This window comes from Canis lupus, chromosome X (genome assembly GCF_048164855.1).
Source record: "Canis lupus baileyi chromosome X, mCanLup2.hap1, whole genome shotgun sequence".
Classification (NCBI taxonomy): domain Eukaryota; kingdom Metazoa; phylum Chordata; class Mammalia; order Carnivora; family Canidae; genus Canis; species Canis lupus.
Genome location: NC_132876.1, coordinates 6,026,593 through 6,051,818, shown reverse-complemented (window position 1 = coordinate 6,051,818; position 25,226 = coordinate 6,026,593). Strand labels below are relative to the sequence as shown.

Genomic DNA, 25,226 nt, shown 5'->3' with positions numbered 1-25,226 from the left:
GACTATCGTGTCCTGAGCACCTGGGTTACAGAACCGAGGAAGACATAGTCCTTGCCTGTGAGGAACTTGGTGCCCCTGAGGGGGCTACAGACGTTTGGAGAGCATTTACAGCACTGGGAGATGAGAGTCCAGGGAAGGAAGGTAGGAAAGAAAGTACAGAGTGCTTCCAGAACTGGCAGAGAAGAGTGCTTCATGCTTGGGCGTGGGGCAATACAGGGGATGCTAAAGTTATGCCTGGAAGGAGGACAGGAGTTTTCCAGGGGAAGAGGAGGTGGATATTCCAGGCTGCAGGCAGTTTGGAAAATATGTGCACTCAGGGCACAGGGAATCTGCAGCACAGTGACCCAGAGTGTTTGGCTATAAGGATGGAGAGAGCTAGTGGCATTGGCAGGCTCTCCTGGGGCCCGAGGTGCCGGGCCTAAATAAGAGAGGGTTCACCAGTGTTTTCAGTACAGGGTTGCCGAGGAGAGATGTGCGGCTAAGAAATCAAACTAAACTGCTGGCATGTGGAGGACTCACTGGAGGAGGAAAGACAGAAATGTCCAGGCAGGTGGGGAGGTGCAGACCACAGGTCTGAACTCAAGGAAGTAGCACTGGGGACAGCAAGAGGAGAATTTATTCTGATCAGGCATGTGAGAGGCAGGGACACAGGACTCGGTCACCAAGCAACTGCGGAAGGAGGGTGAGGGTAAGGAAACCCAAGGAGCAAAGCGACACAACACTGAGTGTGTGGAGCCCCTGACTGGGAGGTAGAGGATAGGAAACAGCACCGACAGGGCCGTTGGCTTCATCTGGCACAGGTCAGGTTAGAGGCGCAGCAGGAAACACAGGAGAATTTCTCTTCTCACCTGCAAAAAAAGTTCAGATAAAGACCCCGCTGGCCGTCCCAGGGTGGCTTGGAAGGAGACTCGCCCGCCCCTGCCATCAGCTCCCAAGGGGCAGGCCTCACCCGACACGTCCCCGCCGCCCCTCCCGGCCTCCGTATTCTCGGGGTCCATTCTGAGAGTCACCCGAGGTCGCTGAGGTCGCTGGGGCAGCCGCGTTGTTCACACCGCTGCGGCGCCGACTGGACGCCTGTCGCACGGGGGTCAGACACTACCTGGCCTCGGCCACCAGGCCGCCCAGTCCCAGCCCCCGCGTCGCTCCCGGGGACCCACTCCCGCCCCGCCCACCCCTGACTGCGCCCACGAACCGCCCACCGCTCCTGCCCGCCCTCCCCGGCCACGCCCCGCCCCTCCGCCCACCATTCCCGAAGGCCCCTCCCCGGCAACACCCCCGCACCAGCACCCCCCGGCTGCCCACCAATCCGGCCCTACCAACCCCGGCTAAACCCCGCTCCCCCCTCCCATCACTCCTGCCCGCCCCCCGGACCACGCCCCCCGACCGCCCGCCATTCCGGCCTCCCCGTCCCCGGCCACGCCCCTCCTCCCCGCAGGCCCCTCCCGGCCACGCCCCCCGGCCGCCCACCAATCCGGCCCTACCAACCCCAGCGAAACCCCGCCCCCCCGCCCATCACTCCTGCCCGCCCCCCCCGGGCAACGCCCCCCCGGCCGCCCACCAATCCGGCCCGTCCTAGCCGGTCAAGCCCCGCCCCCCCGCCCATCACTCCTGCCCGCCCCCGGACCACGTCCCCCGACCGCCCACCACTCCGGCCCGCCCTTCCCCGGCCACGCCCCGCCCATCTGCCCACTATCCCCGCAGGCCCCTCCCGGCCCCGCCCCCCAATCCGGCCCCACCAACCCCGGCCAAGCCCCGCCTCCCCGTCCACCACTCCTACCCACCCCGTCCCAGCCACGACCCGTCCCTCCGCCCACCACTCCGGCCTGCCCCTCCCCGGCCACGCCTCCTGACTACCCCCCAACTACTCCTGCCCGCCCCGCACGGCCACGCCTCCCAACTGCCCCAACAGTCCCACCCAGCTCCTCCCCAGCCCCGCCTCCCAGCTACACTAAGAATCTCACCCAGCCGCCCACCCCCACCCGGAGCCGCGCCAGTTCCTCTGCAGCTCCTCCTCCCAGCTATTCCACCAGGCCCACCCCGCTCCTCCCCAGCTCCTCCCCACAGCTGTCCTCCGGCTCGCCCCACCTCCACCAGGTACCCAAACAGGCCCTCCATGTTCCGCCCTAGCCCCGCCCCAGCTCCTCCCCCCAGCCTTCCCTCAACTCGCCCTACCCCTCCCCAGCACCCTCCTGCTCCTCCCAGCCTCTGCTCCGCCTCAGTCCCGCCTGCACCTCCACAGCTCCTCCCCCGAGCCGTGCTCCAGCCCCAGACCCCGCTGGGAGCTACTTCTCCAACCCTTCCGCCAATCCGTCCCTGCCCCTTCCCAGCCCCGCCCCGCTCAGCCGCAGCTCTTCCTCCGAGCTTTCCACCAGGCACGCCCTACTCCAAGTTTGGCTTTCCAGGGTCTCCCACCCTGCCCTACAACTCCCCAGGTCCTCATCCCCAGGGGCCCACGGATAGTCCTGTGCTCTGCCCCAAGCTCCGCTTACCCAGCGTTCCCCAGAGCCCCGTGCACCTCCCCCGGCTACACCGCCAAGGCCCAACCTGCTCTTGGCAGAGCACCTCCTCCGCAACATTGCCGCCGGCTCCGTCCTGCTCCTTCCCGCTCACTGCCCTAGTTCCTCCCCAACTCTTTCTCACACCCGGAGCTGAATCCTCTGGCAGGTGCGCCCCAGCTACTCCCCCAGCCCCGTCTCACGGCTCCCGCTCCCACAGCTCCTTCCCACAGGCCCGCCCCGCATTCTCCTCCCCAGCCCCGCCCCTTAGCCCCGCCCAAAACCACGCCCCCAAGCTCGCCCCGCCCCGCCCCTTCTCACCGACCGCTCGCCCCACCCCGTTGTTTCTTCCTTCCGGTTCCGCTCAGGCCGCCGGCGTCTACCTCCCGGTCCAGCCTGATCCTCCCGCGCGAGTCGGGGCCGCGTGAGTCCAACGACGTCTAGCGGCCGGGGCCTGCGCGCCTATGTGCGTGTGTACGTAAGTGCGTGTGTACGGAACTGCTTGGCTGCGTGCCTACGGGCTTGCGCACGAGCCTTCTGCGTACCCCCGTGGGCGCGTAAGGACGTACGTGGGTTCGAGCCGGCGTACGCCACGCAAAGAAAGGACGCCGGCGTCTGAGCGAGCCTATCAGGTGAGGGGCCGGTGGCGCCTGTCGCCTGTCACCTGTCGGTGGTCCCCGGTGCTGGGCCGCAGCGATGGCGGGACAGTCCCGACGCGGGCAGGGCGCTCTGTCGTCTCTCCGCGGCCCGCCTCGTCTCCTCGCCTGAGCGTGGGGGGGGGGGGGTGGTCCTCCGCGCCCTGGGACTGCCAGGTGGGCCTAGCGCACCCTTGGCTCGCTTGGCCGGTGGGACAGGTGCCCGGAGGCCCGCCCCCACCCTTTGCGAGGGGAGCCAGGAAGCCTTTGTGGCCCCCGCCTGCTTCACCTGGCGTGGGACAGTACCACTGGGCTGGGGTTTCCCGGACTCGGGGGGCGGGGCTGGGCGGGGGGGGGGGTCTGGGAGCATGCGCAGAGCGGCCCAGGCCACCATTCCCTGCCCCCTTCCCCCGCCCCAATCAAAAGGCCCCCCATGTTTCTAAGTGCATATACCAGAGAAGGATGTGTGCGCCAAGAAACGGAGCGTGCTGGTCCACGCGGACCACTCTGCCCTCACTGTGCCCCTCCTCGCCTCCCCCTGGGCCCCCAGGCTGTGACCTGCCTCACCGAGGACCCCGGCTGTGCGGCGTTGAGCTGCTTGCCCTTGGCACTCATCCCCGTGGGGCCTACTCAGGATTTTATTGAGGGGAACCGGATTGCAGGGCCCCCAAATCTTGTGACGGTGGAAGGGGGGTGGTGTCTTCTTTCTCCTGTTGGGTACGGGGTGGGCTAGGCTGTGAGAACATGATCTGCTTACGTGAAATGATTTTTTCTGCTGCTGGCTGGGGCATGATTAGCAGAACCAAACCGTGAGGGGTGATTCCCATCTGGTGGGCCCTCCTCAGTGCCGGTGGCCCCCCCATCCCTGCTGAGTAGAAAGCCTGTTCTGGCATGTTAGCCAACATTGTCGTCTTGTACGTAAAGAGTTTTTCTCCTCCACCCACCGACCCCCAATCCTTGTGCAGGTGAAGAAGCCCAGAGAAGTGGAATAGCGTTTCCTCCTCAGGCCACAAAGCAGGTACTCTGCATGCTGAGGCAGGAGGGCACCTGTTACAGATCCATCCCTCTAGGGGCTCCCCCAACACAGTTCAGTTGTCCTGGTGAGAAAAGGATTGGCCAAAACCCTGAATGGCAGACATGAGGCAAAACTGCAGTCCACTTACATGCCCCAGTACAAGAAAGAGAAAGGGCCAGGCCGCGCTGGGGGGAGGGGGAGGACATCCAGCCTCCCTCGTGAATAATCCTTCGCCAGTGACCAGGGCGACCCTTTGTCACCCATCAGGTTGGCAAGGGGTGAGCAGAGTAACCGTGCTCAGGGCCGACAGCCGAGTGAGGAAACGGAGCCCTTGCCCGTGGTGGGTGGAGCATACACAGGTGAGCCTTGGTGGAAGGCCGTGTGCAGGCATGTGTCAGCATCTCAGACACCCCTGCCGTGACCCTAGCCGCCTTCTAAACAAGTCCTATGCCAGTGAGTGTTTGTGAGGATGTCCTCTGTAGTGGCGGAAAGTGCAAAGCAGCCTGCGACTCTCCGTCAGTAAGGGAGTAGCCAGTAAGTTGTGGGACAGCCGACAACGGGATGCCACACAGGCAGTGAAACATAGGACAGATGGAGATGTCCAGACATGAAGGGATATTCTGGATGTGCCGTCGATGGAGAAATCATCGTGCACCCTGTGGAGCTGTCCAGGACACAGCTTCCACCCTCTGTGTTAGCTTGCCAGGGTGGTTGTATTGAACTACCGCAGACTGGGTGGCTTAGACAACAGAAATGAATTGTCTCCCACTTCTGGGGGCTGGGAGTCCAAGCTCAAGGCGTCGGCTGAATATGCCTCCTCTGAGAGCTGGGAGACAATGTGTTCCACCCTGCCCCCCAGCGTCTGGTGATTTGCCGGCCACCTTTGGCATCCCATGGCTTCTAGATCTCGCCTGCGTCCTCACAAGCCTGTCTGTGATTGTATACGGACACCAGTCATACTGGGTGAGGGTCCATGCAACTGAGCTCATGGGCACTTCAGTACTTCTGTAAGGAGCACTTCCTTCTATATATGGGGCTACTTTTGGAGGACCCAGGGAGTGAGACTTCCAACACAAATTTGGCAGGGATGTAATGCAACCCGTAACAACCTAGAAAGGACCTGAGGGAGGGATGGACTTGGAATCTTCCAGAAATGGAAGGAAGGACGTTATGGCTGCAGGATGGTGAGTAGAGGGGAAAAGAGAGCAGATGACCTAGGGGATGGGGTGCTCATCATGGGGGGTCTTTGGGTCCTGGTGATAGGTGTGGATCTGTCCTAGAGAGGACAGGACTCCCCTAGAAGGCTTAGACAGGGAAGTCATGTGATAGAATCACTCCTGCCCCAGAATCACTCTGGCCACGGTGCAGACACTACACTGCTCTGGGCCAGCGGTGACGCAGCAGGTGAGCAGGACACCACTTGAGTGCTAAATGGGACCTTGAGAGCTTTAGACTTGGATTTTGCCCATGAAGAAGAAGGGGAGCGGACAGGCTCTGAGTAGGTTTGGGAGGAGATTAGGATTTGGACCATGGAGATGATGGACAGGGGTCAAGCTCTGAGTAGGATTTGGACCAGACTAGGTTTGTGGCCATGGATACGACGCAGAGGGGTCAGGCGATGAGTAGGGTTGGGGCCTACTGGGAGTGTGGCCATGTGGACCATTGAGACGGGTCAGGCTCTGAGTAGGTTTGTGGCCAGAATGGGTAGTGACCATGAAGAACATGAAGAGGGGACACACTGTGAGTAGGTTGGGGGCCAGACTGGGATTGTGGCCGTGGAAACGAGGGAGAGGGGTCGGGCACTGAATAGGTTGGGGCCCAGACTAGGATTTTGTACATGGAGACGATGAAGAGGGGTCAGCTCAGAGTAGGTTTGGGGCCTACCGGGATTGCCACCCTGAGGACCAAGGAGGGATCAGGCTCCGGGTAGGTTTGGCAAAAGACTAGGATTGTGACCATGGAGAAGATGGAGAGGGCTGAGGCTCTAAGTAGGTTTGGGGCAAGGCTAGGATTGTGAGCATGGACACAATGGAGAGGGGTCAGGTTCTGAGTTGGTTTGAGAGCAGACAAGGATTGTAGCCTGGAGAGCATGATGAGGCTTCAGGGTCTGAGTAGGTTTTCAGTCAGAGTAGGATTGTGGCCCTGGGGAACGTGGAGAGGAGTCATGCTCTGATTAGGTTACGGGGCCAGACTTGGATTGTGGCCATGGGGATCATGGAGAGGGGTCAAGCTCTGACTGGGTTTCGGGGAAGATGAGGATTCTGGCCATGGAGACATAGGAAAAGGGTCAGGCTATAAGTAGGTTTTGGGCTAGACTCTGGCTGTGGCCATGGAGACAATGAAGAGGGATTAGGCTCTCGGTGGATTTGGCGCCACACTGGGATTGCAGCCACGTGGACCACGGAGAGGGGTCAGGCATGTAGTAGGATGGGAACCTGACTGGGAGTGTGTCCATGGAGATGATTGCAAGGGGTTGGCCCTGAGTAGGTTTTGGTAAAGATTAGTATTAGGGCCATGGGGACCATGGAGAGGGGTCAGGCTCTGAGTAGGGTTGGGGGCAGATTTTGATTCTGGCCAAGGAGATGATGGACAGGGGTCAAGCTCTGAGTTGGTTTGGGACCAGACTAGGTTTGTGGCCATGGATACGATGCAGAGGGGTCAGACTCTGAGTAGGTTTGGGGCCTACTGAGAGTGTGGCCATGTGGACCATGGTGAGGGGTCAGGCTCTGAGTAGGGTTGGGGCCTACTGGGATTGTGGCCATGTAGACCATGGCGAGTGGACAGGCTCCGAGTCAGGTTGGGGCCTACAGGGATTGTGGCCATGTGTACCATGGAGATGGGACAGGCTCCGAATACAGTTGGGGCCTACTGGGATAAGGCCATGTGGACTATGGAGAGGGGTCAGGCTCTGAGTAGGGTTGGGGACAGATTAGGATTCTGGCCATGGAGACGATGAAGAGCGTTCAGGCTCTGAGTAGGTTTGTTGCCAGACAGAAACCGTGGATATGTGGACGAGGGAAAAGGATCATGCTCTGAATAGGGTTGGGTCCAGCCTGAGATTGTGGCCACGGGAACCATGAAGATAGCTCTGACTGAGTAGGTTTGGGAGCAGACTAGGATTTTGGCCTAGAAACAATGGAGAGGAGTCAGGCACTGAGTAGGATTGGGGCCAGACTGGGATTGTAGCCACGGGGACAATGGCGAGGGGTTAGGCTCTAGATTTGAGATCAAACTAGGATTGTGGCTATCGGTCCATGGAGGGGTCACACTCTGAGTAGGTTTGGGGCCAGACTGAGCTGGAAGCCATCCGGACCATGGAGAGGATGCAGGTTCTGAGTACATTTGGAGCCTGACTGGTATTGGGGTATGTGGACCGTAGAGAGGGGTCAGGCCTTGGGTAGGTTTGCGGCCAGACTAGTATTCTGGCCTTGGAAACCATGGAGACAGGTCGGGCTCTGAGTAGTTCTGGGGCCAGACTATGATTGTGGGCACGAAGACAATGCAGAGGTGACCGACCGTGAGTAGGCTTGGGGCCAGACTCTATTTGAATGCATGGGGACCATGGACAGAGGTCAGGCTCTGAGTAGGTTGAGGGAACTAGGTTTCTAACTGTGGTAACCGTTATAAGGGGTCAAGCTCTGAGTAGGTTTGTGGCCAGAATTGGTTGTCTCCATGAAGACCTTGAAGAGGAGACACGCTGTGAGAAGGTTGGGGGCTAGACTGGAATGTGGCCATGGAAATGAAGGAGAGGGGTTGGGCGCTGAATAGGTTGGGGCCCAGATTAGGATTTTGTCCATGGAGACAAGAAGAGGGGTCAGATCCGAGTAGTTTTGGGGCCTGCTGGGATTGCCACCCTGGGGACAAAGGAGGGATCAGGCTGTGAGTAGGTTTGGCAAAAGACTAGGATTGTGACCATGGAGAAGATGGAGAGGGGTGAGGCTTTAAGTAGGTTTGGGGCAAGGCTAGGATTGTGACCACAGACACGATGGAGAGGGGCCTGGTTCTGAGTTGGTTTGAGAGCAGGCAAGGATTCTAGCCTGGAGAGCATGAGTCTTCAGGGTCTGAGTAGGTATGTAGTCAGAGTAGGATTGCTGCCTGGGGACTGTGGAGAGGAGTTTTGCTCTGATTCGGCTAGGGGCTAGACTTGGATTGTGGCCTTGGGGAACATGAAGAGGGGTCAAGCTCTGAATAGGTTTCAGGGCAGATGAGGATTCTGGCCATGGAGACATAGGAAAAGGGTCAGGCTATAAGTCGGTTTTGGGCTAGACTATGACTGTGGCCATGTGGACGATGAAGGGCGATCAGGCTCTCAGTAGATTTGGCGCCACACTGGGAATATAGCCATATGGACCAAGGAGAGGGGTCAGGCATCGAGTCAGATGTGAGCCTAGTGGGATTGTGGCCATGGATATGATTGCAAGGGGGTGGCCCTGAGTAGGTTTGGGTATAGATTAGCATTCTGGCCATGGGGACAATGGAAAGGGGTCAGGATCTGAGAAGGGTTGGGGCCTACTGGGAGTGTGGCCATGTGGACCATGCAAAGGGGTCAGGCTCTGAGTAGGGTTGGGGCCTACTGCGAGTGTGGCCATGTCCACCATGGAGAGAGGTCAGGCTCTGAGTACGGTTGGGGCCTACTGAGATTGTGGCCACGGGCACCATCAAGATCGGTCAGGCTCTGAGTATGGTTGTGGGCAGATTAAGATTCTGGCCACGGAGACAATGAAGACTGTTCACGCTCTTAGTAGGTTTGGTGCCAGACAGACTGTGGATTGTGGAAGAGGGAGAAGGATCATGGTCTGAGTAGGGTTGGGTCCAGCCTGAGATTGTGGCCATGAAACCATGGTGAAAGTTCTGACTGTGAGTGGGTTTAAAAGCAGACTAGGATTTTGGTCATAGAGACAATGGGTAGGGGTCATGCGCTGAGTGGGATTGGGGCCACCCTGGGATTGTATCCTTGGGAACCATGGAGAGGGGGGCTCTAGATTTGAGGGCAAATTAGGATTGTGTCTATCGGTCCATGGAGGGGTCTCACTCTGAGTAGGTTTGGGGCCAGACGAGCTGGAAGCCATCCAGAACATGGAGTGGATGCAGTCTCTTAGTTCATTTGGAGTGTGACTGGTATTAGGATACGTGGACTGTAGAGAGGGGTCAGGCCCTGGGTAGGTTTGGGGGCAAACTAGCATTCTGGCCTGGGAAATCATGAAGAGGGGTCAGGCTCTGAGTAGTTTTGGAGCCAGACTGCGAATGTGCCAAAAGTACTATGGAGAGGTGACTGACCCTGAGTAGGTTTGGGGCCAGACTCTATTTGAATGCATGGGGACCATGGAGAGAGGTATGGCTCTGAGTACGTTGAGGGAACTATGTTTATAACCGTGGCAACATTGATGAGGGGTCAAGCTCTGAGTATGATTGTGGTCAGAATGGGTTGTGGCCATGAGCGCCTTGATGAGGGGACACCCTGTGAGTAGGTTGGGGCCCAGATTGGGATTGTGGCCATGGTAATGAGGAAGAGGGGTGGGGCACTGAATAGGTTTGGGCCCAGACTAGGATTTTGTCCATTGAGACAGTGAAGGGGAGGGAGCTCAGAGTAGGTTTGGGCCCTACTGGGATTGCCACCCTGGGGACCAAGAAAGGATCATCGGACTCTGAGTCGATTTTGTGAAAGACTAGGTTTGTTACCGGGGAGATGATGGAGACTGTTGAGGCTCTAAGTAGGTTTGGGGCCTATTGGGAGTGTGGCCATGTGGACCACAGAGAGGGGTCAGGCTCTGAGTAGGGTTGGGTCCTACTGGGATATTGGCCTTGTCGACCATGGAGAGGGTCAAGGCTCTGATTAAGTTTGGGACCAGACTAGGTTTGTGACCATGGATATGATACAGAGGGGGCAGGCTGTGAGTAGGTATGGGACCTACTGGGATTGTGACCATGTGGACCATGGAGAGGGGTCAGGCTCTGAGTTGGATTGGGGCCTACTGGGATTGTGGCTCTGTGAACCATGGAGAGTGGTCAAGCTCTGAGTAGGGTGTGGGGCAGTTTAGGATTCTGGCCAGGGAGGTGATGGATAGGGGTCAAGCTCTCAGTTGGTTTGGACCAGACTAGGTGTGGCCATGGATATGATGCAGAGGGGTCAGGCTCTGAGTAGGTTTGGGGCCTACTGGGATTGTGGCCATGTGGACCATGGAGAGGGGTCAGGCTCTGAGTTGGGTAGGGGCCTACCGGGATTGTGGCCATATGGACCATGGAGAGGGGTCAGGCTTTAAGGAGGGTTGTGGGCAGATAGAAAATGTGGATATGTGGACAATGGAGAAGAATCATGCTCTTAGTAGGGTTGGATCCAGTCTGAGATTGTGTCCAGGGGAACCATGGAGACAGGTTTGACTGTGAGTAGGTTAGGGGGAGACTAGGATTTTGGCTATAGAGATATTGGAGAGGAGTCAGGCACTGAGTCGGATTGGGGCCAGCCTGGGTTTGTGGCCATGGAGATGATTGCAAGAGCTTGGCCCTGAGTTGGATTGAGTGTAGATTCGTATTGTAGCCATGTAGACCATGGAGCGGGGTCATGCTCTGAGGAGGGTGGGGTCAGATTAGGATTCTGGCCAAGGAGATGATAGACGGGGATCACGCTCTGAGTCGGATTGTGAGCAGACTAGGATTGTGGCCACGGATATGATGCAGAGGGGTCAGGCTCTGAGTAGGGTTGGGGCCTCCTGGGATTTTGGCCATGGGGAACATGGAGTGGGGTCATGCTCTGAGGAGGGTGGGGGTGACATTAGGTTTCTGGCAATCGAGAAGGTGGGCCGGGTCAAGCTCTGAGTCAGGTTGTGAGCAGACTAAGATTGTAGCTATGGATACAATGCAGAGGAGTCAGGCTCTGGGTAGGTTGGGGCCTCCTGGGATTTTGGCCATGTGGACCATGGAGAGGGATCAGGCTGAGTAGGGTTGGGGGCAGACAGAGTGTGGATATGTAGACGAGGGAGAAGGATCATGGTCTGAGTAGGGTTGGGTCCAGCCGGAGATTGCAGCCACGGGAACCATGGAGAGAGGTCTGACTGTGGGTACGTTTAGGAGCAGACTAGGATTTTGGTCACAGAGACAATGGAGGGGGGTCAGGCCCTGATGAGTAGGATTGGGACCAGCCTGGCATTGTAGCCTTGGGAAACATGGAGAGGAGAGGGGTTAGGCTCTAGATTTGAGGGCAAACTATGATTGTGTCTGTCAGGAAATAGAGGGGTCACACTCTGAGTAGGTTTGGGGACAGACTCAGCTGGAAGCCATATGGACCATGGAGAGCATGCAGGCTCTTAGTTACTTTGGAACGTGATTGCTATTAGGATATGTGGACCATAGAGAGGGGTCAGGCATGGGTAGGTTTGGGAGGAGACTAGCCTTGGAAACCATGAAGAGAGTCAAGCACTGTGTAGGTTTGGCACCAGACTGCAAATGTGGCCACAAGTACTATGGAGAGGTGACTGACCCTGAGTAGGTTTGGGGCCAGTCTGTAATGGAATGCATGGGGACCATGGAGAGAGGTCAGGCTCTGAGTAGGTTGAGGGAACTGGGTTTGTAACCATGGCAACCTTGATGTGAGGTCAAGGTCTGAGTAGGTATGTGGCCAGAATGGGTTGAAGCCATGATGGCCTTGCAGAGGGGAAACACTGTGAGTAGGTTGGGGGCCAAACTGGGATTGTGGCCATGGTAACGAGGGAGAGGGGTGGGACACTGAATAACTTGGTGCCCAGACTAGGATTTTGTCCATGGAGACAGTGAAGGGCAGTGATCTCAGAATAGGTTTGGGGCCTACTGGGATTGCCACCTTTGGGACCAAAAGAGATCATCAGGCTCTGAGTCGATTTCGTGAAAGACTACGTTTGTGACCTGGAAGACGATGGAGACGGTTGAGGCTCTAAGTAGGTTTGGGGCCTACTGGGATTGTGGCCATGTGAACCTTGGAGACGGGTGAGACTCTCAGTAGCATTGAGTCCTACTGAGATATTGGCCTTTGGACCATGGAAAGGGGTCAGGTTCTGAGTAGGGTTGGGTCCTACTGGGATATTGGCCTTGACCATGGGGAGGGGTCAGTCTCTGTAGGTTTGGGGTCAGACTGCAAATGCGGCCACAAGTACTATGGTGAGGTGACGGACCCTGAGGTGGTTTGGGGTCACTCTATTGGAATGCATGGGTCCATGGAGAGAGTTCAGGCTCTGAGTAGGTTGAGGGAACTAGGTTTGTAACCATGGCAACCTTGATGTGGGGTCAAGGTCTGAGTAGGTTTTTGGGCCAGAATGTGTTGTAGCCATGATGGCCTTGAAGAGGGGACACCCTGTTAGTAGGTTGGGGGGCCAGACTGGGATGGTGGCCATGGTAACAAGGGAGAGGGTTGGGACACTGAATAAGTTGGTGCCCAGACTAGGATTTTGTCCATGGAGACAATGAAGGGGAGGGAGCTCAGAGTAGGTTTGGGGCCTACTGGGATTGCCCCCCTGGGGACAACGGAAGGGGCAGTCTCTGAGTAGGTTTGGTGAAAGACTAGGATTGTGACCAGGGAGACAATGGAGAGGGTTGAGGCTCTGAGAAGGGTTGGGGCAACCCGGGGTATCGGCCTGTGGATCATAGAGAGGCGTCAGGCTCTGAGTAGGTTTGGGGTCTGATTAGGATTCTGGCCAAGGAAATGATGGACAGGGCTCAAGCTCTGAGTGGATTGTGACCAGAGTAGGTCTTTGGCCCTGGATACCACGCAGAGGAGTCCGGCTCTGAGTAGAGTAGGGGCCTCCTGGATTTTGACCATGCGGACAATGGAGAGGCGTCAGGCTCTGAGTAGTTTTTGGGGCAGACTACGAATGTGGCCACATGTACTAAAGAAAGGTGACTGACCCTGGATAGGTTTGGGGCCAGGCTCTATTTGAATAATGGGGACCATGGAGACAAGTATGACTCTGAGTAAGTTGAGGGAACTATGTTTGTAACCATGGCAACCTTGATGAGGGATTAAGCTCTGAGTAGGTTTGTGGCCAGAATGGATTGTGGCCATGAGGTCCTTGAAGAAGTGACACCCTGTGCATAGGTTGGGGTCCAGACTTTGTCGCCATGGTAACAAGGAAGAGAGGTGGGGTACAGTATAGGTTTGGGCCCAGACTAGGATTTTGTCCATTGAGACAGTGAAGGGGAGGGAGCTCAGAGTAGGTTTGGGGCCTACTGAGATTGCCACCATGGGGACCAATAGGCATCTTCAGGCGCTGAGTCGATTTTGTGAAAGGCTAGGTTTGTGACGAGGGAGACGATGGAGAGGGTTGAGGCTCTAAGTACGTTTGTGGCCTACCTAGGTTGTGTCCAGGTGGACAATGCAGAGGGAGCATTCTCTTAGTCGATTGGGTCCTACTGGGATATTTGTCTAGTGGACCATGGAGAGGGGACAGGCTCTGAGATGGTTTGGGGCCAGACTTCGAATGTGGCGACAAGAGCTATGGAGAGGTGACTGACCCTGAGTAGGTTTGGGGCCAGTCTCTATTGGACTGCACAGGGACCATGTCTCGAGAGAAGTCAGGCTCTGAGTTGGTTGAGGGAACTAGCTTCGTTACCATGGCAACCCTGATGTGGTTGTCAAGGTCTGAGTAAGTTTGTGGCCAAAATAGGTTGTAGCCATGATGGCCTTGAAGAGGAGACACCCTGTGTGTAGGTTGGGTGCCAGACTGGGATTGTGGCCATGGAAACAGTGAAGGGGAGTAAGCTCAGAGTAGGTTTCGGCCTATTGGGAATGCCAGCTTTCGGACCAAAAGAGATCCTCAGGCTCAGAGTCGATTTGTGAAAGAGTACATTTGTGACCAGGGAGTCGATGGAGACTGTTGTGGCTCTAAGTAGGTTTGGGGCCTACTCGGATTGTGGCCCCGTGGACCTGGGAGAGGGGTCAGGCTCTGAGTATGGTTGAGTCCTCCTGGGATATTGGCGTTTTGGACCATGGAGAGGGGTCAGGCTCTGAGTAGGTATGGGGCGAGACTGCGAATGTGGCCACAAGGTCTATGGAGAGGTGACTGACCCTGAGTAGGTTTGGGGCCAGTCTCTATTGAAATGCATGGGGATCATGGAGACAGGTCAGGCTCTGGGTAGCTTGAGGCAACTTGGTTTGTAACCATGGCAACCTTGAGGTGGGGGTCAAGGGATGAGTAAGTTTGTGGCCAGAATGGGTTGTAGCCATGATGGCCTTGAAGAGGGGACACCCTGTGCGTAGGCTGGGGACTAGAGTGGGATTGTGGCCATGGAGTCCGTGAGGGGAGTGAGCTTAGAGTAGGTTTCGGGCCTACTGAGATTGCCACCTTTGGGACCAAAAGAGATCATCCGGCTCTGAGTCAATTTCGTGGAAGACTACGTTTGTGACCAGGGAGACGATGGAGACGGTTGAGGCTCTAAGTAAGTTTGGGGCCCACTCAGACTGTGTCCATGTGGACTTTGGAGAGGGGTCAGGCTCTGAGTAGGTTTCTGGCCAACTGCGAATGTGGCTACAAGTACTATGGAGAGGTGACTGACCCTGAGTCGGTTTGGGGCCAGTCTCTATTGGAATGCATGGGGACCAAGGAGAGAGGTCAGGCTCTGGGTAGTTTGAGGCAACTTGGTTTGTAACCATGGCAACCTTGATGTGGCTTCAAGCTCTGAGTAGGTTTATAGCCAAAATGGGTGGATGCCATGATGGCATAGAAGAGGGGACACCCTGTGTGTAGATTGGGGACTAGAGTTGGATTGTGGCCATGGTAAGGAGGGAGAGGGTTGGGGCACTGAATAGGTTGCGGCCCAGACTAGTATTTTGTCCATTGAGACAGTGAAGGGGAGGGAGCTCAGAGTAGGTTTCGGGCCCGCTGGGATTGCCACCGTGGGGACCAAAAGGCATCCTCAGGCTCTGAGTCAGTTTCGTGAAAGGCTAGGTGTGTGACGAGGAAGACGATGGAGAGGGTTGAGGCTCTAAGTACGTTTGCAGCCTCCTCTGGTTGTGTCCAGGTGGATCATGCAAGGGGTCATTCTCTTAGTAGGTTTGGGTCCTACTGGGATATTAGTAGTGGTCCATGGAGAGGGGACAGGCTCTGAGAAGTTTTGGGGTCAGACTTCAAATGTGGCGACAAGAGCTATGGAGAGGTGACTGGCCCTGAGTAGGTTTGGGGCCAGTCTCTATTGGACTGCACAGGGACCATGTCTCAAGAGAGGTCAGGCTCTGAGTGGGTTGAGGGAACTAGATTCGTAACCATGGCAACCCTGATGTGGGGGTCAAGGTCTGAGTAAGTTTGTGGCCAGAATGGGTTGTAGCCATGATGGCCCTTGAAGGGACACCCTGTGCGTAGGTTGGGTGCCAGACTGGGATTGTGGCCATGGAAACAGTGAAGGGGAGTGAGCTCAGAGTAGGTTTCGGGCCTACTGGGATTGCCACCTTTGGGACCAAAAGAGATCGTCAGGCTCTGAGTCGATTTGTGAAAGAGTACATTTGTGACCAGGGAGTCGATGGAGACTGTTGTGGCTCTACGTAGGTTTGGGGCCTACTCGGATTGTGGCCCTGTGGACCTGGGAGAGGGGTCAGGCTCTGAGTACGGTTGAGTCCTCCTGGGATATTGGCCTTTTGAACCATGGAGAGGGGTCAGGCTCTGAGTAGGTTTGGGGCGAGACTGCGAATGTGGCCCTAGATCTATGGAGTGGTGACTGACCTGAGTAAGTTTGGGGCCAGTCTCTATTGGAGTGCATGGAGACCATGGAGAGAGGTCAGGCTCTGGGTAGCTTGGGGCAACTTGGTTTGTAACCATGGCAACCTTGATGTGAGTTCAAGCTCTCAGTAGGTTTGTGAAAAAATGGGTGGAAGCCATGATGGCCTTGAAGAGGGGACACCCTGTGTGTAGGTTGGGTACTAGAGTGGGATTGTGGCCATAGTAAGGAGGGAAAAGGGTGGGGCACTGAGTAGGTTGTGGCCCAGACTAGTATTTTGTCCATTGAGACAGTGAAGGGGAGGGAGCTCAGAGTAGGTTTGGGGCCCGCTGGCATTGCCACCTTGGGGACCAAAAGGCATCCTCAGGCTCTGAGTCGATTTCTTGAAAGGCTAGGTTTGTGACGAGGGAGGCAATGGAGAGGGTTGAGGCTCTAAGTACGTTTGCGGCCTAATCTGCTTGTGTCCAGGTGGACCATGGAGAGGGGTCATTCTCTTAGTAGGTTTGGGTCCTACTGGGATATTTGTCTAGTGGACCATGGAGAGGGGACAGGCTCTGAGAAGGTTTGGGGCCAGACTTCAAATATGGCCACAAGAGCTATGGAGAGGTGACTGGCCCTGTGTATGTTTGGGGCCAGTCTCTATTGAACTGCACAGGGACCATGTCTCAAGAGAGGTCAGGCTCTGAGTGGGTTGACCGTACTAGGTTCGTAACCATGGCAACCCTGATGTGGGGGTCAAGGACTGAGTAAGTTTGTGGCCAGAATGGGTTGTAGCCATGATGGCCTTGAAGAGGGGACACCCTGTGCGTAGTTTGGGTGCCAGACTGGGAATGTGGCCATGGAAGCATTGAGGGAAGGAGCTCAGAGTAGGTTTCGGGCCTAATGTGATTGCCACCTTTGGGACCAAAAGAGATCGTCAGGCTCTGAGTCGATTTGTGAAAGAGTACATTTGTGACCAGGGAGTCGATTGAGACTGTTGTGGCTCTACGTAGGTTTGGGGCCTACTCGGATTGTGGCCCTGAGGACCTCGGAGAGGTGTCAGGCTCTGAGTACAGTTGAGTCCTCCTGGGATATTGGCGTTTTGGACCATGGAGAGGGGTCAGGCTCTGAGTAGGTTTGTGGCCAACTGCGAATGTGGCTACAAGTACTATGGAGAGGTGTCTGACCCTGAGTCGGTTTGGGGCCAGTCTCTATTGGAATGCATGGGAACCATGGAGAGAGGTCAGGCTCTGGGTAGCTTGGGGCAACTTGGTTTGTAACCATGGCAACCTTGATGAGAGATCAAGCTCTGAGTAGGTTTGTGGACAAAATGGGTGGAAGCCATGATGGCCTTGAAGGGGGGACACCCTGTGTTTAGATTGGGGACTAGAGTGGTATTGTGGCCATGGTAAGGAGGGAGAGGGGTGGGGCACTGAATAGGTTGTGGCCTCGACTAGGATTTTGTCCATTGAGACAAGGATGGGAGGGAGCTCAGAGTTGTTTTGGGGCCTGCTGGGATTGCCACCTTGGGGACCAAAAGGCATCCTCAGGCTCTGAGTCGATTTCGTGAAAGGCTAGGTTTGTGACAAGGGAGACGATGGAGAGGGTTGAGGCTCTAAGTACATTTGCAGGCCTACTCAGCTTGTGTCCAGGGGGACCATCTAGAGGGGTTATTCTCTTAGCAGGTTTGGGTTATTGGGATATTTGCCTAGTGGACAATGGAGAGGGGTCAGGCTCTGAGAAGGTTTGGGGCCAGACTGCGAATGTGGCCGCAAGAGCTATGGAGAGGTGACTGGCCCTGAGTAGGTTTGGGGCCAGTCTCTATTGGACTGTACAGGGACCATGTCTCGAGAGAGGTCAGGCTCTGACTTGGTTGAGGGAACTAGCTTCGTTACCATGGCAACCCTGATGTGGTTGTCAAGGTCTGAGTAATTTTGCGGCCAGAATGGGTTGTATCCGTGATGGCCTTGGAGAGGGGGCGCCCTGTGCGTAGGTTGGGTGCCAGACTGGGATTGTGGCCATGGAAACGTGGTCCAGGATTGGGGCCCTGAATAGGCTGTGTCTCAGGCTAGGATTTTGTCCATGCAGAAAGTGAAGGGGAGGAAGCTCAGAGTTGGTTTGGTGCCTACTGTGATTGCCACCCTGGGGTCCTAGGATGGCGCAGGCTGTGAGTACGTTTGGCAAAATACTAGGATTTTGACCAGGGAGATGAAGGCGAGGGTTGATGCTCTGAGTAGAATTGGGGCTTACTGGAATATTGGACTTGTGGACCATGGAAAGGTGTCAGGCTCTGAGTAGGGTTGGGATCAGATTAGGATTCTGGCCAAGGTGATGATGGACATAGGTGTAGCTCTGCGTAGGTTCGGGACCAGACTAGGTTTGTGGCCATGTGGACTATGAATAGTCTTCAGGCTCTGAATATGTTTGGGGCATACTTGGATTGTGGCCATGTGGACCATGAAGAGGTGTCTGCCTCTGAGTTGGTTTTGGGCCTCCCGGGTTTGTGGCCATGTAGACTATTTAGAGGGGTCAGTCTCTGAATAGGGTTGGGGTCTATTGATATTGTTGCTATGTGGATCGTGGAGGGGGGTCAGGCTCTTAGTTTGGTCCGGGGCAGATTAGTATTCTGGCCATGGTGACGAAGAAAAGGGTTTAGTCTGAGTAGATTTGGTGCCCGACAGAAATTGTGGATATTTGTAGGAGAGAGAAGGGTCATGCTATGAGTAGGTTTGGGTCCAGCCTGAGATTGTGGCTCCAGTCACCATGGTGACATGTCTGAGTGTGAATAGGTTAAGGGCAGGCTAGGATTTGGCCATTGAGACAATGGAGAGGGGTCAGGCACTGGGTAGTATTGGTGCCAGACTGGGATTGTAGCCATGGGGACCATGTAGAGGGGACCATACTATGAGTAGGTTTCGGACCAGACTATATTTACATCCATGGGGACCATGGAGAGGGTCAGGATCTGGGTAGGTTTGGTGTCATATTAGGAATTGGGTCCTGGAGAATATGGAGACATCCCATGCTCTGAGCAGGTTTGGGCTAGCTAGGATGAGGCCGTGAGGAGCATGGAGAGGAATCATGCTCTGAGGAGGTTTTGGGAAAGACTCAGATTGTGGCTATGGAGACAATGGAGATGGCCAGGCACTGAGTAGCTTGGGGGCACTAGGATTGTCTCCATGGCCTCCATGATGCGGCATCAGGCTCTGCGTAGGATTGTGGCCAAACTATGATTGTGGCCATAGAGACAATGATGAGGGGTCATGCTCTGAGTAGGTTTGGTACCGGACTGGGTTGTGGCCTTGGAGATGATAGAGAGGGGTCAAGATCTGAGTAGCTTTGGCCAGATAGGATTGTCATCATGGGTCCATGCTATAGGGTCTGATTCTGAGTAGATTTGGGGCAAGACTGCAATTGTGGCCATCGAGATGATTGAGAGGGGTCAGACACTGAGTAGTTTGTGGCCTAGACTAGGATTCTGACCATGAGGAACATGAAGAGGTGACTGGCTCTTAGTAGGTTTGGGTCCAGACTAGAATTTTTATTTTCAGGATGATGTAATGGGGTCAGGCTGAGTAGGTTTCAGCCTGGACTGGGTTTGTAGCCAAAGGGACCATGGAGAGGGGTAAGGCTCTAATTAGATTGAAAGACAGGCTGGGATAGTGGTCATGGGGACCATGGAAAGGGATCGGGCTCTGAGTATGTCTGTGCCAGACTAGAATTGTGTAGAGGGGTGAAGCTCATAGCAGGTTATGGACCAGACTGGGATTGTGTCCATAGGGACCATGAAGAGAGTTCAAGTTTTGACTAGATTTCATGAAGATTAGGATTCTGGCCATGGAAATAAAGGAAAGGGGTCATCCTATACGTAGGTTTCAGGCTAGACTCTGATTGTGATTATGGGTATGATGTAGAGGGGTCAGGTCTCAGTAGGTTTGGGTTCACACTGGATTTGTAGCCATGTGGACCATGGAGGGGGGTCAGGCACCGAGTAGGTCGGGATTGTGGATGGAGATGATTATGAGGGGTCAGGCTCTGAGTAGGTTTTGGGCCAGAGTGTGATTTTTGCCATGGAGATAATGGAGAGGTATCAGACTGAGTAGGTTTCAGGGCCAGACTAGGATTTTCACAATGGGGACCATGGAGAGAGTTCAGGCTCCAAATAGGTTTGCAGCCAGACTAGGATTATGGCCATGGGTCCATGGAGAGGGTTCAGGCTCTGAGTATGATTGGGGCCTACTAGGTTCATGGCCATGGCAACCATGGAGATGGGCCATGCTCTGAGTAGGTTTCTGGCCAGTTTCGGATTATGGCCTTAAGGACCATGGAATAGGGCCAACCTCTGAGTATCTTTGGGGACAGACTATGATTGTAGCCATGGAGCGGATGGAGAGGTGTCCATCTGTGAGTAGGCTTCAGTTCAGAATAGGATTCTGGCCATGGGGACCGTGAGGACCAGTCAAGCTGTGTGTAGCTTTGCGGCCGGATTAGGATTGGCCATGGAGACGATGTGTAGTGGTCACACTCTGAGTAGGTTTGGGGCCATACTGGGATTGTAGTCAATGGTTGGTTCATGGAGAAGGGTCAGGCTCTGAGTAGGTTTGAGAACTCTGACTAGGTTTGTGGTCATGGAGACCATGTGAGGGGTCAGGCTTTGAGTAGGTTTGGGAGCAGACTTGGATTGTGTCCATGGAGACGATGAAGTGGTGTCAATCTCTGAGTAGGTTTGGCCCCTACTGGGATTGTCGCCATGGGACCAGAGGAGAGGGGTCAGGCTCTGAGTAGGTTTGGGGCCAGACTAGGATTGTGGCCATGGGCCATAAAATGGATTCATATTCTGCATAGGTTGGGGGATTTTGTCCCTGGAGTTGATGGAGAGGGTTCATGCTCTGAGTAGGTTTGGGGCCAGACTCTATTTGTGTCCATGGGGACCATGGAAAGGGGTCATGCTCTGTGTAGGCCTAAGGTCAGAGTAGGAATGTGACTATGGCGACCACGCAGTAGGGTCAGGCTAAGTTTGGGGCAACACTAGCATTGTGGCCATGAAGACAATAGATAGGGTTCAGGCTCAAAGTAGGTGTGGGACCATACTATATTTTTAGCCGTGAGACCATGGATGTGGGTCCAGCTCTGAGTGGTTTTAAGGCCAGACTCAGGTTATGGCCATGGGTCTGTGGTGAGGCGTCAGTATCTGAGTACGTTTGGGGCCAGACTAGTACTGTGGCCATGGCGACCATGGAGAGGCTTCAGGCTCTGAGTAGGTTTTGGGGCTAGATTTGGATTGTAGCCATGGGGACCGGTGCAGGGGGTTCAGACTCTGGGTAGGTTTGGGGCCATACTGGGATTGTGGCCATGGGGACCATGGAGAGTGTTCAGATGCTGAAGGGGTTTGGGGCCAAAGGGATTATGGCCATGGTGCCAATGGAGAGGACTCAGACTCTGGCTAGACTTGGGGCCGGCCCCACTCACTCTGAGTCCCAGGTGCAGGTAAGGGAACAGGGTCAGCTGCTTCCTCAGGGACCGAACAACAGATTGGTGTTTAAATCCACTTGCAGCGGTATAAGAAGTGGATTTGGGGTGGCGGGGCTTGGGGACCTGAGAGTGTCCTGCCTGTGGACGGTGAGATGAAGTGGGCAGGGCCTGTGTGAAGGGAGGCAGAGCGAGCGAGCGTGCTATGGAGAAGCCTGAGAAGAAGGGACGTAGAGGTGGTCGCCACGTCAGGGCTGTCTGGCCGTGAGTTAGATGAGAACAGAACACCAGGAGGCAGGTCACTGGTGCGTGCGGTGACTACTGTGGAGAGTGGGGGGGGCAGTGCGTGGTGAAGCAGTAGAGGCTGCAAGGGTAGACCATGGGGACCACTGCTCTGCAGGGGTTTAGAGGAGGCGGCAGGCGCTGGAGGTGTGTGTGGGCTCGGGGGTGTGCTGGGGGGAGTCTGACCCTCGGTGAGGGACTTCCAGGTGTGGGTGTCTGTAAACAGGCCGTCTGCTCAGAGGGATGGGCTGAGGGTGCGTGAGCAGGCACAGACAGGGCCAGGACCTGGAGTGAGCGAGAGGGCCAGGGTCCCGGGCACAGCTGGGGTCACCCGACAGGGCTGCTCAGCTGGAGAGGTGGGGGCAGGCCGTGGCTCTGGGTGTGGGGACAGTGGGTTGGGAAGGGGGCCAGTGTGAGGCAGCTTTTGTGATCACGAGGCCTCGAGTCTGAGAGTGGGTGCGTTTTCTTAAGGGACTGTCGCTGAGGCCGGGCAGATGTAGTTCCGGAACTGGGAGCAGAGCTGGACTGGAGGAGGTGGTGCTCATGGGCCATGTACAGCCCCAGGCCCGATGATGGTGAGGGTGGCGGTGATGGGGAGCCACCCTTTGTAGCCGCCCCATGAGGTGCCGTGTACTGGACTAGGTTCCCTCGGTGACTTGTCAACGATCCTCACAGCCACCCGGGAGACTGAGGCTCTGGGAGGTGCGGGGGCCCAGCAGGGAGGTTCAGGCCTGGGGCCCCGCACTGCCCACTGCACAGCTGTGTCCTCCCGGGAGGAGGAGGGAGGCGCCCACAATCCAGGTGCGAGGAAGGGGGTGCGTGCTCTCAGATCTTCTGTGATCACAGGCCATGTCTGTCCCTCGGCCCCTCCTTTGCACATATGGAGGGGGCGATGGTGGTGCTGCCCTCCCGAGGTGTCAGAGGGTTGAGTCCTGTGTGCGTGGGTTATGCCCACCCCTAGCACCCGGCATAGACGCAGTGCATGTGGCCCAGTACTGGCCGTCCTCGCTCTTGTGTTTCCTTTCTCTAGGTTCGGGTCGGGGTTGGGGGGGCGGGGTGCCTTTTGATAGTGGAGAGCGGTGGGGCAGGAAGGGGTCACAGGAGGGTCCCACCCAAAGGGATGTGGAGGAGACACCTGCCGGGGCCAGCTGCGATCACAGCGCTGAGCTGAGATGTCAAGGATGTGGGCTCGGCAGCCCCGGGCTGGGCACCGGGAGATGAGTTCAGCAGTGCCTCGGTGGCGGCCACAGGCCCCAAGCGGGTTGGGGTGGGGGCCGTCAGGAGAAGAAGCCAAGCCCGGGACTGTGTGCTGGGAGGCGGCTGCGGCCAGCTGGCTGAGCTGTGAACCCGGGGGCCCTGCCGCTCTGGGTTCTCCTGCCTCAGTGTCCCCTGGGGTGAAACCGAGCCCATGCTCTCCTGGCCAGCTCTCCTCCAGCTGGCCCTGCCCTCCTGGGGGCTCCCAGAGGCTCGGCTGATGGCCAGGTCATCCCGACGCGCAGCCCCTTTCTTGGGGCCTGTCAGCCGACTGTAGGACTCAAACGAAGGAGTCCGGGTCAGTGGGGTCTTGGGCCGCCCCGGGAACACTGCAGAGCGGTCTGGCCCGTGGTCGGGAGCTCGGAGCACCGAGCGTGGCGCTCGTGGCCATTGGCAGTTCCGTGTTTCCGCAGGCCCGGTGAGGCCCGGGAGCTGGAGGGCCATGCAGTTCGGCTGCCTCTCCTTCCGGCAGCCTTACGCGGGTTTCGTGCTGAATGGCGTGAAGACAGTGGAGACACGTTGGCGTCCAGTGCTGAGCGGCCACCGGAACCGGACCATCGCCATCCACATCGCTCACCGGGACTGGGACGGCGCCACGTGGAGGGAGCTGCTGCTGCAGAGGCTCGGCATGACCCCCACACAGATTCAGGCCCTGCTTCAGGAAGGGGAAAAGTACGGCCGCGGCGTGATAGCTGGCAAGTGCTGGGCAGCAGACGTGGCTCCCATACCCTGAGGGCTCCTCCCCAGGACCAGGCTCAGGAGCTTTCTGGCTTGCCTTCCTTTGAACTGCTAGGCTTGTGGGTGGTGCTTTCTGGAAGACTCCCACCTTCCTGGGGGCAGGGGGGCCCTGGGCCGGGGGCGGGGACTTTGCTGAGGCCCCATGACCTCAGGTGAACCCTGCATCTGCTCTGGGCCTCAGGTCCCAGTTTTGATCTGAGAGGCAGGGCCAGGTTCCAGGTCTCCATGTGGGATTTGTCTGTGGGTGTGTACGTGTCCACCCATGTGTCCGCAGATGAGTGTGTGCGTGTGCACACGCGCATAGGTGCGGCAGAGACCATGGGAGGCACCCGGGACCGGCTGTGGGTCGGGGTAGCCTCCTCACTCAGGCTGTTGCTGGCTTCCGGTGCAATGCCCCGCCCCCACTGTCCTGGCGTCCTGGGTAAGTTCCCTAACCCTCGGTGGTGGGTAGGGCCCCACAGCAGCCTCTGCCACCTGCCGAAGTGCTTAGGGACCTGATGGCCCGTGTCTGCCCCTGCCTCCCACCCCACATCGTCTGCTGCCCTAAGCAGTCTGGCTGAGTCCAGCCCATGATCTGGGTGTGCTCATTGAGGACAAGCCCCTCCACTTCACTTCTCTCCCTCCCTCGGCTCCCCCAGCATTCCCTGAGCAGAGTTTGGCATGGCGGAAATGTTCGGTCACAGGGGCCCGGTATCCTCTGCGTCCCCTTGGTGAGCCCCTCCTGGTCTCCAGGGCGGGTAACTGTCAGTAACCGTGTCCTCTGCCAGGCGGGCCTGGGTTCCCAGAGGGAAAAACCAGCGTGTGCTTGTCCTTGTGCGCAGGGCTCGTCGATGTTGGAGATACCTTGCTGTGCCCGGCGGACTTAGCTCCTGAGGAGCTGCTGGAACTGGAAACTCAAGCTGTACTGACCGGCCTGGAGCAGAAGTACCTCACCGCACTCTCAAACCCTAGATGGTTGCTGGAGCCCATCCCCGGGAAAGGTGGAAAGGATGTCTTCCAGGTAGACATCCCAGAGCACCTGATCCCCTCGGGGCAGGAGGCCTGAGGCCATTGCAAGGGTACGGAGCCAGCAGTGGGACGCGGACCATCACCACCCTTGGCGCTGCAGACACGGGAAGCGGTCAGGTCTGGCAGTGCCACCGTGCGCTGTTCATGGAAACAGGTGTGTCCACACACGCATGGGGGACAGGTCGGCAGACTTGCCTTGTGAGGTGCTTGCCTGGGTTCCTCGCCAGTCTCAAGGGCTTCGACCCTCAGGAGGAAGGGAGAGCTGCCCTGAAGGCTTTTGCGCTGCCGCTCATTTGGGCCCTGCTGATTTCTTCGTCGTACAAAGAATTACGTCTCAACAGACCCAGTTGGTGTGTCCCCCATCTTTGTTCTGGTCAAAGTCTGGGAATGTTGGAACAGCATCCGGGGGATGTTGTGGGAAGGCTGGGAGCGGGCACTCAAGGAAGGCCCGGGAGTGGCCAGCCACAGACGCCCCTGCTCACAAAGACGAGGATGTCAGACTGAGAAACGGCACCTGTCTTTCCTCGCAAGGGACTCTTGCTGTGTTGACAACACGTCCCATCCCATGGCCCCTGATGTATGCATGTTAGACTCATCGCGTGGCTACTTTGTATGCAAAGAAAGGATCCTCAATACAGCACTGATGGAAAAGTGATGGATTGCGTCATTGTGTGGTTT

General features: G+C 56.7%; 1 protein-coding gene and 1 long non-coding RNA gene across 6 annotated transcripts; one reads left to right on the top strand and one right to left on the bottom strand.

Moving 5' to 3' along the window:
* Positions 1 to 598: 598 nt before the first annotated feature.
* On the bottom strand, positions 599 to 2,752 carry LOC140628150 (uncharacterized). 2 transcript variants are annotated; one of them, XR_012026530.1, is made up of 3 exons: positions 2,545 to 2,752; positions 950 to 1,074; positions 599 to 848 (listed from the first exon to the last, which is right to left on the bottom strand). It is a non-coding gene; the product is annotated as an uncharacterized lncRNA (long non-coding RNA). The 2 variants fall into 2 exon arrangements; XR_012026529.1 differs by lacking the exon at positions 2,545 to 2,752 and having other exon boundaries at positions 950 to 1,161.
* An 84-nt stretch (positions 2,753 to 2,836) lies between these two features.
* On the top strand, positions 2,837 to 25,203 carry EOLA1 (endothelium and lymphocyte associated ASCH domain 1). Of its 4 annotated transcripts, XM_072817177.1 has the most exons (5): positions 2,838 to 3,127; positions 4,096 to 4,148; positions 4,413 to 4,504; positions 23,216 to 23,497; positions 24,362 to 25,203. In XM_072817177.1, exons 4-5 carry the CDS (start codon positions 23,245 to 23,247, stop codon positions 24,583 to 24,585), a joined length of 477 nt encoding a protein of 158 aa, XP_072673278.1. In that variant the 5' UTR covers positions 2,838 to 3,127; positions 4,096 to 4,148; positions 4,413 to 4,504; positions 23,216 to 23,244; the 3' UTR covers positions 24,586 to 25,203. The 4 variants fall into 4 exon arrangements, with proteins under 4 accessions (XP_072673276.1, XP_072673278.1, XP_072673279.1 ...); XM_072817178.1 differs by lacking the exon at positions 4,413 to 4,504; XM_072817175.1 differs by lacking the exons at positions 4,096 to 4,148; positions 4,413 to 4,504 and having other exon boundaries at positions 2,837 to 2,969.
* Positions 25,204 to 25,226: the final 23 nt, after the last annotated feature.